Consider the following 13,134-nt stretch of genomic DNA (forward strand, 5'->3'; position numbering starts at 1 on the left):
CTCGACAAGGCTCGACCAAAGGAGCAATAAGCACGAGAGAACATTGAGAAATCGAAACGACGCAAATAGAAACGTAAAAGTATTTCGTGAAATATTTTATGAATTCGCCATTCGTATTTTTCTCTATCATTTTTCGTCAATAATGTGAATCGTAACGATTCGATCGTGGAGACATTCGGATTTTAACATTTTAAGAAGCGATTTTGTGTAGTTTTTTTTTTCTCTCTTACAGGATTTTACAGACTTCTCCTCATAATTTATATAAGTGAAATGAATTTATAAAGGAACATTGGTCGCTAAGCGAAAATTAGGACTTACCAGCTGCCTTCTTGGCTGCGTACAGATTTGCCTCCTCCTGTGCTTTGCCGATGTTTTTCTTATAGCGTATCCTCTTATTTCCGAACCAATTGGACACCTAAGAATAAACGAAACGAAGATGTGCATTGATTTGTCGAGAGATTTTCACGCCTACGATTTCATTTTTTCTCCTCAAAGAATTTATAAATGTTTTACTCAGCACAAGACATTTTTTCTTTTAAAGAATAATTTTGAAATTACTTTCAGAATATAAAAAAAATCACATATATACGTACACGCGCAAATAACGAGGCAATGTATGGCAAATTACAAAAGTTCTAGTAAGTGCGAGAAAAGAGAGCGATACCTGGCTCACAGTAATTCCACATTTTCGTGCAAGCTCCTCTTTAGCCTCTTCGCTTGGGTAGGGATTACTGAGATGGGAGTAGAAGTATTCGTTTAGAATTTCAGACGCCTGTTTACTGAAATTTCTTCTCTTACGTCTGTAACAACACAAATTACAGACGTGCATATTATATCTTGGATTAGTTGTTGCGCTGGGTAAATAGCTCCTGAATCTCGATAAATTTCTCCCTCCCTTTTCTTATCTTGTTTTCCAAAATGGCAATTGCTGTCGTAAAAATCGCGAAAGTTTCAGAATTGCTTTTTTATTATTTCATCACAAACCTGGCGTCCAAAAATCGACTCCTCAAAATCATTACGGCTTCGCAGGTGGATTGTTTGAGCTGCATCTGAATACTGGAGAATTTCTTGTGAATAATTTGAACCATCCTTTCGATTTCCTTCGGCGTGATTGGCCTGGTGCGACTCTGCTCCCTCAACAAGTTCATTACGTGGGTGGTGAATTCGTTACAAGCCTGAAACAAACAAAGGCGGAGCGTTCGATTTTACTTTCCTTTAATTATACAGAAGGAAACGTGTCAAATTGTCGAAAATTCAATAATCAATTAGAAATGAAATTGTTTCGAGATAAATTTGAATATACTGCGAATTACCAACATGACGAAAGGCAAAGGATTAAAATGAGCAAAAGACGCGAAGAAAGTACCGTGACTAGAGCATGAAAGGAAAGATCGGGTGACGAAGAGAGGGAAGAAGCGAGAGACGAAGGACGCGTACGTATAATGCATTATTCCTGGTGGCTGCTCGGTTTAAGGGAAAAAGGACTTTGCTCGATATCAGTATTCGAGGCGAGCATGCTGCCTCGCGAAAGGGAGAGAAAGAAAAAGAGAAAGAGAAAACGAGAGAGAGAGAGAGAGAGAGAGAGAGAAAGTGAGCTGAACAGAGGGGGAGTAGCTTTTCCTGAGGGAAGGAACCGGGAAAAGGCCACAGGAGGGTGTCGGTACGAGAGGAGTCAGTGGAGAAAGGGGATCGAACAGGGTGGCTTGCAATTTCGAAATGGATTCCACTCCGCCGACGATCCCACCTCTCTCCCCCTTCGTCCTCCTTTCTCGATCCACCGATGGCTTCTCTTCCTCTTCGTTCCTTTCTTCGCACGAGACTCGTGGGGTGGATCAACCCCGTCGACTGTTGCACGTGACAGAGCAAGAGGGAAAGAGATAGAGAAAGAGAGAAGGAGAAGGAAGGAGGAAAGAGAAGAGAAGAGAAGAGAGAGAGAGAGAGAGAGAGAGAGAGAGAGAGAGAGAAGATGCAAGGAACGAACGGAACGCTGCTGAATTGGATGGAAAAGCCGTAGCGAGTCGCATTTCCTCCCCTTCCCCTCGCGCAGACTGATTTCCTTTAATTTCTAAAACGCTCTCAAAGTGAATAATACTAGCTGGTGACCATCCGATACATTTTGATACAGAAAATGCAATCGATAATTTTAATCATCGTATTCTCGATTATTTCAAAGATTTTTTTAGTTTCTCTCACCTACAGGCCAAAAATATATCACCTTTTTTGAGAACAACTTAACTCAAAATGAATAATTCAAAGTGTATATATTTCTGTCTAGTCACATGTTTTAATAGTAGGTATATAGATTACTTAACAATAGACTTTTCATTAAATAATGAACACAGCAACTTAAGAAAAATTAATTAAATATATACACTTTGAATTAAGTTATCCTTAAAAAAAGATGATATATATTTTTGAGCGGCACATATAAATTTCTAGGAGACATTCTATGCAATATTTTTATATTCTAGACAATCTTTTTACTTTCGAATTACGAGATGACGTTGATTGAATCTAGAGAGAAAGAGAAAGAGGCTTGGAACGTCGAGTTATAAAATTAGGATCCATGCCGTTCTCTCCGATACAAATCAGCCACAAGCATAAATTCGATTATGCAACTGTTGAGGCTCTCCACGAGTTGTTTCTCTAACCGCAGAAACGCAGCCGCGCGACCGTCGGTGTCGGGCAGATATATTTAGCAATGCACGTTGGAATTTCCATAACGTTGCCGAAACCGGCCATGCCTGCCTCCACTTTATATTCTCGCGATACCCGAGCGTATTAATAGAGCGTGTTGCAATAAAATTAGAGCGTCGCGAGAAAATTTGCCTCGTCGAAAGGCAAAGTACGAACGGTTAGCGTCTTCGTTAAAATACTGGCAACAAGAAATAAAAAAGAAACAATAAATTGAAAGGAATTAGGCTCTATATGTATTTAAACAACACGATAAGAAACTAGCGAATAAGAGCCACCGTGGATGGTAGTGCGTAAATTTTTAATTGTTCGCGAAAATTTAAACGTGCACGAGGCATATATTTTCCTTGGTGTATTTACCAAGATATAGATTCTCATTTTTAAAAATTCTATAAACCCCCTTTACCCCCCTGAAGAGATGTAGACGAGAAAAATATCGGGGCGAAGTCGCTGAATCGAGAAAAAAAAAACAATACGCGCGATAATATGTAATTTATTTCTTGAAAATATAAAAATAAGATCATATAAACGTGAAACCGAAGTTATTATCCCAAACGAGTCCGCTTCATCTCCCCGATCATAAATTACAATGTCGGTAACATTTCATCCCGAATTATGGTAATAATTTAGAAAACGCGCAAGATGTTTATACTCGGCTTAACATCATACTTGATACGATTTACGGTAGATTATACTAGTCGAACGTAACAGCAGTAAAAGAAAATATTTATGCGCGCGTAAAATCTTTTCTCCTCCTCCTCCCCCTCTTGCGAACACCGGAAGATGCATTTTCTGCGCGCTTTTTCCGAGATACAATACCGGGATAGTACGGACGGTCGTAGGGAATCAGAGTTGAAAATCGGATAAAATAAAGGCGGGCGTGTACCGACGAAATTCATGGTAGGTAGGATGTTTGCTGGCGGTGATCACGCGATCTCGTAAAACCCGATGCGGTTCTATTCTCGTGCTTGTCACGCCATGTTGCATAGTCAGGCAGACATTCACCCTAATGCGGCGAGTCGACCGAATTTGAATAGTAAATTTCGCTTATGGCCGAACTTTCCGCCATGACAACGTCGCTCGCTAACTAAGCCAATAACTTTTCTCAGATACATAATGAAATATTTATATCCGTCTGTTCTCCGCGGGACGAATTTTTTTCCCCCAGCCGTCGTCTCCTCTTTTTGCGGGCGAAATATCTTTCATGAGAAGCCACCGTAATTTTTTGTCTCGACTCGAACCGCAAATTGCAATATTCTGTTAAAATGTTCGAGATGAAGGAAGAACTTCCGCGGAGCGAGAGAGGAGCGGGATTCCTTGCCGAGGAACCGAGGGATGCGAGATTCAAAACTCGTTAATGGCCACGTTTATCGGCGGACCAACCCTCGGCCGCGTCGCAAAGTGCACGCGAGCGCATATGTTTTCAGGGTGCATATTGTCGCGGCCGCAAAGAGTCGTGGCGCACGCGTTACAGGAGCGGATCCGGGGCGTTTCTACGGGGGACGGTCGCGAATTATCATTTGTGATTAACACTAATGGCGGCGCAAACTGGGAATTGCCGTTTTTCCAAGAATATAATCTTTAATTTCCGCATTAACACACACCATTTCGCCGAGCGTACACCGCGAACAAACGGGAGGACGAACGGCTGTAAAAACGCTCTTATCAGCTTTGCCTCGTAAAAAGAGGTAATACTATACGCGTTAACTCCGCTTCCAACCCGCTCGAAAGAATAAAAGCGCGCGTGGCATTCCCCTTCGGATATATACGTGTAAAATGTTATATTCAAATAATTTCGTACGAGGAAATGTTAACGCGCCCGATTTTAATCCGACCCTGACGAACGCCGGACCGGTGGACCTCCGGGGCTGTGCGTGTTTACCGCGGGGAAACATCAAGCCCGCTGACACACACGGTGAAATATGGGGTCGAAACGGGTGTGGCAATTAAAGCATACGGCCCACACATCGCGTTCGTCTACAAATACATACATACATGCACGACTACGTCGCGTATATTCCGCAGCGAGCGAGTGTGGAAGGTACGGAAGAGGGAAAAATTGCCGGCGAAAACGCGAAGGGCGTTAAAAAGAATTATTCGCGTCACAGGGCCGATATGAGTGGGCCCTATTTACGCTAAGAATGGCCGATTACGCACCACGTCGTGCGAATGTAAAGGCTTTTTATCGTAGCAGCGCGGACATTAAGCGGAACGACCGGTGATCTGTCCCGCGGAGAGAGGACTGATGACATGAAATAACTAATCAAGATGCCATATCGTTACGTGTAATACTTGGAGAGCCACGTATCCAGTGCGATTGGAGAAGACATACCGCGATCAATAATTTCGCGAAATATTCGCGTTTGTACAGAGCTTGGATTAAACTGACGTTTAGTTTATGGCGCAGTTAATTGAAAATTCTTTATTCTTTATTTCGGACGCGATCTCTTATCGGATGCTCCAAAAAGTGGCCTCGTAAAATTGAGTCGTTACAGGTCGAATTTTAGAATGTTACGAGAATGCTCGGAGCAGGAAATTAAAAAAGAAGAGCGACCGGGGGGAGAAATTCTTAATGAAACGGCTCGCGAAATAATATTGTCGAATTTCCGCAGCCGGTAATGGCCTGGCGCAGTGATTTGCATCGTTCTGAAAGGACCTGTATCACGCGACATACAGAGGCGAGGGGGCTGGCCTGTCCGACACGCGAGATTTTACTTAGCGCGAGCGGACCGGTTCATTAGCACGCGAATCGTTAACGGCGGTTGTTTCTTTCTAGCGCACGCATAATCCACTTCTTATCAGTTCATTTCGAAATCAGTTCAGTTGCGAAGTGACCGAAGATTGCAAAATTATCTCAGCGTTATGTCTAAAAAATGAGTTAGTTTTTTATTACAATTAAAACTTATTAATTTTTATTAGTAACTTTATCAAACTGAATCAGTATAAAAATATCATTAAAGTAGTGACAGCATTTTACCAAGTATTTTATTGATTTTAAAATTAGTGAAAAGTTAGTTACTACTCATTCTTCTCACAATCAGTGAGATTTCATTAACTATCATACAATCATTACTTATAGTGATCAATATGCATATGATTCTATATTTAAAAGAGAATATAAATCCTAAAAAATGTACATAGCGTGCCATAGAAAAATGATGAATGTTTTTCATAAAAGGTTGCAAAAAATTTTTATTAACATAGAAAAAAAATCGCTTAAGACCAACATGTATCATTAACAATTTTTAATAGGATACTAAATCATTTGATATCTATAGATAATTGCAAATCGATTCGTACTTGATCACTTTTCATACAGCGAGAATAGACTTATTCTCCTCGATATTTCGCATAATATAAACGCATCTTGGCGAAACCGCGAGATCGTCGACGAGCGATAAATTCTCGTCGAATTTCACGAGCGGAGAGATTATCGATGGCGGGGAATCGAGCCGGCTGATAGCGGGCCTGGATGGCCGAAATTTGTCAGCCGCCGGATCTCGACGATAACCGCGCGGCTACGCGTTTAAATTTTTCATTTCACCGGGAGTTTTTCCGGCCGAGGGTGAGTAACGGCGCTCGTTTATGCGCTGCGAGTTCATTTTGTGTTCTTTCCCGTTTGTTTTCTCTCTTTCTCTCTCTCTCTTCTTCGCGCTCGCAAAGTCGGATGATGGATAAAATGATGGGGATGTAATTCCCGCGACTCGAATTCAATACTCGATACCGCACCGATAATGGCGATAAGGGCCGCGCTCGCTCGCAGCGAATAATATTCATAAGCGGGATTTGCATAAAGAGCGGACGCGCTCGCGCTTTTCTCGGAATGAATAATTTTCGGGAGAAGGGGATATTTCGCGATGTAGCGCGCGCAAACGGAAAAATGTGTGTGACTGCGACGTCGCGCGCTGCGAAAATCAATACGAGAGTTAAACTGTAACCCGTTTGACTTAATGAGTCGGTCGGTTTCATTTTGTATTATCGCCGATCGAGATAGGCTCGCGGAGACACGAATGATATGATGTTCGTTATGCGATTTAGAGACGAAGGTGCAGAACAAGCTCCCAAGTAAGTTGCATAGAGCCGCTTTTGATGACACGTACATATTTATATATTTTTTTTGCACACAAACCTGTTCGTATTTTTCTAATTCCTGGTGATAAATTTGCCTAATCTGGGCGAGTTTGGCTCTGTAATCCGAATGTTCGATGGCGTTGTCCGGTTGACCAGGTGGTCCAGCAGCCGCTGCCGCGGATGCCGAGGCAGCAGCCCCCGCACCGCCGCCCTTTTCTGGTCCAGCGACCCCCTCGGCGATCAACATGTTGTCCAACCGCATCAACTGCGGATCTGGTGGCTCCTCTTCTTGCGTATTTCTCAGTGATAAAACTGAAAATAGACAAGAACACGAGAATGTGAGATAAAAAGATTCACACACGAAGATTATCCAAGTCAAATATAATTCTAGAGAAATATTTTCCTAGAAGAGAATTCTCTAATTTTTTTTTATTTTTTCTAAAATAATTATATAATATTGAAAATTTTAAAAATATGAAAATTGCGAGAGAAATATTTTAACAAAGGCGAATTAATTTGGTGTCGCCTTTGTTAAAATATTTCTCTCGCAATTTTCATGTTTTTAAAATTTTCGAAAACGATTGATTCGACTCGCAAGGATCTTGAGAAAGGAGAGACATCGGATTATCACGTGAACATGTTCTCGTGAAAATCTAGGAGGTTGTTCGCGCAGCGACTCCAACTTTCGGAATCGCGCGTTTGTCGATCATAAAAGAATCAATTTTGCTTTGGCTGTCTCTCGAAACCTCTTCTCCTTTTTGTCTTAAGGGCCCGGTGCATGCAGTGGTTTAGAACGAGTAGTTTTCCGCGATGTAACAGCGGTTTTATTGTACTTTTACGGCGCATGATGGAGCTGGACGACCCATAAAACCGCAGAGCAAGGGACCTTCTATATCCCGCCGTTCGTACGCTCCAGCTTTTCTGCCATCCTCTCTGCCGAAGATGCAGTCTCGTCGTCTTCGACAGTTAGCACCCTCTCCGAACGTAAACGCTGGCATGCATACAGAGAAGTGGAATAGAGCTCTTTACTTCTTTGAGCAAGCGTCAAGCGAGAAATTTCTTCGTCAGGGAAAATTAGGTTTTACATGCGAATCACGCAGGATAAAAATTTAAGCAGAGAAAGATTACGCTGAATCAACGTAAGCTGTGTTGAAGGATTTATGATGACATCGTGATTTGAATAAAAAATACATTTATAAGAAAATATATCTTATATATGTGTGAAAGAAATTGTGCCGGAATTTTGACAAGACATATTGGCACTATTATTTCAACATAAAAATCAATTTCGCAAAATTTTTTTGGCCCACTTGGCCGATTTATATTATGTATATTATAAATATTTATTAAACTTTTTATGAGTTTACGCGAAAACTCGCATGACAACTTTAGCGAGTTATCGTATTTCTCAGGCGTGGTTTTATATGAATGTACTCGCATATTCGCGCAGTTGCCCAAGTCGCTACTTGAATTCGCTCGAAAACTTTTCACGCCCCCGCCCCAGTTTTCGCCACAGCTCGTGAAAAAAGTCCCCCGGGGACGCGAAAAAGGGGGAAACGAACGAGACTTCTCGTAGATTCGCGGAGGCGTGAAACGAATGCGCGGGGCTAATGCATTTATACGAAGTGTAACAATTACGCAGGTAGAAAGGGGGGCTGGCTAGAGTTCCGTCTCTTCGGCAAGACTCTAGGGAGAGATTCTTTGGACCAGGCGCGGCGCGCGTTGAACAATGGTACATTTCCTCGAACAAGACGTCCCTTCTCTCAACTTGGTCATTAACTAATTTATCGCGAGTATTATCGTTTCTTTTTAAAAAGCTATTAAAAATATTTTTTATTGAAAAAAAAAAATTGCTATGGGAAATTAAAGTCGAGTTTCCATTATTTCCGAATTGAGTACTGATCGGCGGCGTTTCGGCGTAAGGGATGATTACGAATTATGATGAAGAAACGTTGGTCAAGTCAAATTGAACGAGAGAGCTCTGAGAATGAAATCAAATAAGTTTCGAAATCGTAGCACGTTTCGCGGCACTTCCACGATCGACTTAAGAAGGGGTTAACGACAGTCAACGCGCGGCCATTAAAACTTCCGCGCAGTCCCGGAAACTTTTCACGGCACTGTGGGTAATTAAAAATGAAAAACCTCCGGATCGGCATCGTGCGCCGAAGACGGCGGAATAAAAGGTCGGTTTACGGCGATGCGGAAGAACTTGCGCCATTGAAAGTTAAAAGGTCGAGCAATTTCGACCACCGATACGAGCACCCGTTTCAGAGTGGATATAATAAATGTTTATCTTCTTTCTTATCTCGAAAACATTATTCTATTTTTAATCCCTTTGGTCTTGACATCCGCTATAATGTCAATTTTATACCGCAATTTACCATTTTTAAAAAGAGAAAAGAAGCGATAGTTTAAGAGGAGGACAATTAATATTGAAATCTCGCAATGCATTTGGACGGGCATATTTTTGTATATTATTCTAAAAATAAAATCATCCATTATAATTTATTTGTAAGAATAAATAAGAGATGATTTTATTTTCGTTTAAATTACAATTTTAATAACTATAATTTACTTTAATTTATTTTAATAGCTATCAATAATACACTGTCTTATATTAACAGCTTCAACAAAAAAATGTGTAGGTTCTATTTATTCAATGGAATATCGTAAAGTTCTAGAAATTATTTATAATAAATTAATAAAAATTAAATTAATAAATTAATAAAAATATATGTATACACATATATATAAATATGACGATATCTGTAAGCTTATAGGCGACATAAATTTTGATAGTATATTTGTCGCAGCATGAAATACTAAATGGTGTAATATCTCCGAGGAAATAAAGTGAGCGAATTAAACGTTCTTTCGGAATTATTTTCATATTTGCTAAGAGAGCGAGCGGGCGGGGGGGTTTCGAACGGGGGTGGTTGGCTTACGAGCAATAATCTGGCTATTAGGGGGTGTAAGGGGCGGCTCTGCGTGCTGCCACGCTGAAGAGGGGCCGGGGACGACGGCAACCTCCTACGGGGGTCCTTACAAGCGCGTAAACTCAGTTTTACTAGCAGTTAACATTTTACGACTCAGACGGTCTGCCCGAACGGTCCGTTCTCGCTCTCTCGCGTTGTCGTTCCGTCTCTGTCTTTCTCGCTTCCTCTCCCCCTCTCACCCTCGATTGACACGCGAGGCTTTGTACGAAACACCCAGTATATAAATTCGTACCGCCTGCCTTAGCGTCGACGTAACGCTCGTCGTTTTCAAGCGAGGGTCGTTTTGCAAGCGAGAACTAAATTAATACGACGTTCCGATGAAGAGCGAGTTAATCGCTCGATTAATTCGCGTCGACCGCGAAACGACCACGAGCGATCGAAGAAACCATAATCCGACGTGAACGATAATATTTTTGAACGCTCAGTCGCGAGCGAAATATGGTAATTTTGTGGATTAAACGCGCGATGAGTAGCTCATATCGCTGCCCTCTTCTCTATCCGACGTTTCTCCGATCGCTTTTTAACATCCAGCGAGAATCGACCTGCATTTTCCCTCTCGTGTATCTGCTACATTTATTTCCCCCTTTCCCTATCCGGTGCCGCCGCGCTGTTTTCCACCGCGAAAAGCGGGTAGCAGCCGACAACCCTTTGTTACCGTGCCTTATCTTAATTGCTTTCACGGGTTCCCGTTTAGATCAATACACACCGTCGGCGTCCTGCCATACCACTCGCTCTCTTCTCTGTTGCTTCGCTCCGCTTTACGAATCTAAATTATCTCGAGGGTTGTTTCGACGCGCGGATCCCGCCGCTCTCTCTCTCTCTCCCTCTCTCTCTTTCTTTCGCCTCCTCTTGCATATTTTAAGAGCACCGGTTGGAACTTTGTCGTAAGATCCGTGGCAGGATGGTCTGAATTATCACGCACCCGGCGTCGTTAGCGAGATTAGGACAGCTTTCTCTACGACGTCGTCGTCATTTTTCAACGCGATTATCAAAATAAAGGGAAAAATATCAGAATAATAAGAATGTTTTTTATATGCATTGATAATGCATATAAAAAAATGAGTAGAATAATGACTGCATATATTTTCAGTAATTGAGGTTAATCATTTTCATTCTCCCAACAAATTACAATTAAATTAACATCTGATAACTTGTCCTTCTTTTGCAAAATCATAAATTTATTATTCTTTTGGATATTTTGCTTCATCAGATAGCTTATCATACAGATACAGATTGATAATTTAATCGAATGTTTCATTAGATCATTTTGATGCAGGATCAACATCCTAAATCTACTCTTCATTTACTCCATTTTTTTCATTTGTTTCCCTCGCTTTCTCGATTCTTTCTCACGCCTTCCCTAAAACGGGATTGAAGGGACGAGGAAGGGGGGAAGCCTGGAAGGAGAAAAGAGAAGATAGTCGAGATGGTTGCTCTTTTAATTCGAGGGTATATCCGGACGGTAGAAATTCGCTTTTCGAGAGGGAATCGGAGAGGATGAAAGAAAGACGCCGGTGTCTGCGTCCCTCCTGGGATCCGATATCGACGCCTCCGACGTCCTCCCATAAGAATATACGGAGCTCTCCTGATTTACGAAGGAAATCGAGACGACCGGGGGGGCTCGTGTTTCGTGCCTCATCCTCTCTCATTCGATGCGACGTGACGCGATGCCAGCTCGCATGCCGGCTTCGAATGTCGAGATAAAAAAAGAAGCGTGCACGATAAACGCACATCTGAACCCCTTTTATCGAAATCGGATACATATTCCGTTCTCCCGATTACATTTAATTCGAGTATAAATGTTTCAAACACACGATCCGCCTCTCGTCTCTTTATTTTTGCGACAATACAGACCGCGCCAAAAGTAATTCGCGCGTTCAATAGAAGAGCTAAGAGATAAATCACCCTGTGGAAAGAAATATGTACGAAATGTAGGTCGTGATGTTCGGGCGCGCGTACAAGAGAAAAGAATTCGGAAAATATTTATACTCGCAAGAAAATACGAAGAGAGGAAATGAGAAAAAATTCTCCAAGTCGGATACGTAATTTTACACGACAAACAGTCCTAAGATCTCCCGCAACACGCCGCGCGAATTACCCTCGGCAACTGCACCCGCCGTTTCGCGCCGTATCCCGTCGATCACGGATTTATCGGCGCGGAAGTTCCGGCGACGAGCCGGGATTTCTGGTCGGTCGAATCTCAAAACCTCTCCTTCCACCCGCGGAAAACAATGTTTTGCAAAGTTGGAAGAGGAGGGAGGAGGAAAGGGGGCGGGAAAGGAGAGAGTTCGCTCGCGCGTATATCTCCCGCTTTATGTCGCTCGCGAGAGTAGAAAGAAGTTCTTTTCGACGATTTCTTTCGCGCTCGGGCAATTTCGTCCTTCCGCTGCCCGCGAAAAAAGGATCCCGCGCGATGGTATTCTCGCTCGCAACGCCACGCGATGTTTTTCCAACATCGACGTCGCCATCCTTTCCCCGGCCCCTTCCTCCCTCCCTCCGCCCACTCCTTCCTTCTCTCTCTCGTTCGACCCCCTTTCTATTTTTCCGCGTCCTTCTACGACTCGAATTCGCTCGACCGTATCTTCGCCATGTTCCACCCGTCCAACTTCGACCACCACCTCCCCTCCTCCCCATCCACCCGCCCTTTTCCCTCCTATTATTTCTCTTCCTTTTTCCAGCCACTTCCGCCGGAATACTCGTCCCCTTTCCGCTCGTAGTGGCTGGCCTCCCGCCTCTCGTGCTCCTCCAACCCCGTAAATCAAAACTCGACGCGAAAACGCGGCCAAATGTACACAACGCGCGGCGCCCGACGTACCGGGTGTCCGGAACGATCGCCGGCGGCCATCGATTTCCGCCGCCTGAACGGGATAAGTGCGAAGATGGAGAATATCGGCGTTTCGTTCTTTGGCTGCCTCGAAGGCAGTATATGTACTCTCGGTCGTTTTTGAAAATAATGCGTTTAATATAAAATAGCCGTCATCTTTAAAGCGCGTCTAATATATTGAAGGAATAATAAATAATAATTTATTAATTTTGTCTTTAGAATTTTTATACTACATTTCGTCAAAAAATTCTGTCCAAAGCTAAATCGCGTGAGCTTTATTTGATATTAAAGACACGTTTTTCAAGAAAGGTAAAAAAGATTTTGAAAGAATAAAAAAGGCATATATTATTAAATAAAGAAAGAAAGTCTCCATATAAATATATAAAATAATACGTTGCTTTTCCGTTGCCACAAACCTTCCAAACAACTCAATATTTACTCCTCAATCTTTCCAATCGAGACAGAGCGAACAAAGGACTATAATGTAGCAAGAGGGTGCAAAGTTCGCGCAAAGCATTTCCCGCTCGCGATGGAATGCGATCGCAGACG

At 42.5% G+C, this 13,134-nt stretch overlaps 1 protein-coding gene across 11 annotated transcripts in view; it reads right to left on the bottom strand.

The window, feature by feature from the left end:
* Positions 1–13,134, bottom strand: part of LOC105251567 (homeobox protein extradenticle) — a 48,408-nt gene that overhangs the window by 14,048 nt on the left and 21,226 nt on the right. For all 11 annotated transcript variants that reach the window (XM_011258475.3, XM_011258474.3, XM_011258473.3 and 8 more), the window contains exons 3-6: positions 6,824–7,077; positions 985–1,175; positions 665–800; positions 319–415 (exon numbers count right to left, since the gene is read on the bottom strand). In XM_011258475.3, the coding sequence (XP_011256777.1) occupies positions 319–415; positions 665–800; positions 985–1,175; positions 6,824–7,077 (678 nt within the window). The remainder of the gene's footprint in view (positions 1–318; positions 416–664; positions 801–984; positions 1,176–6,823; positions 7,078–13,134) is intronic.

Source organism: Camponotus floridanus, unplaced genomic scaffold (assembly GCF_003227725.1).
Source record: "Camponotus floridanus strain SB8 unplaced genomic scaffold, Cflo_v7.5 scaffold7, whole genome shotgun sequence".
NCBI lineage: Eukaryota > Metazoa > Arthropoda > Insecta > Hymenoptera > Formicidae > Camponotus > Camponotus floridanus.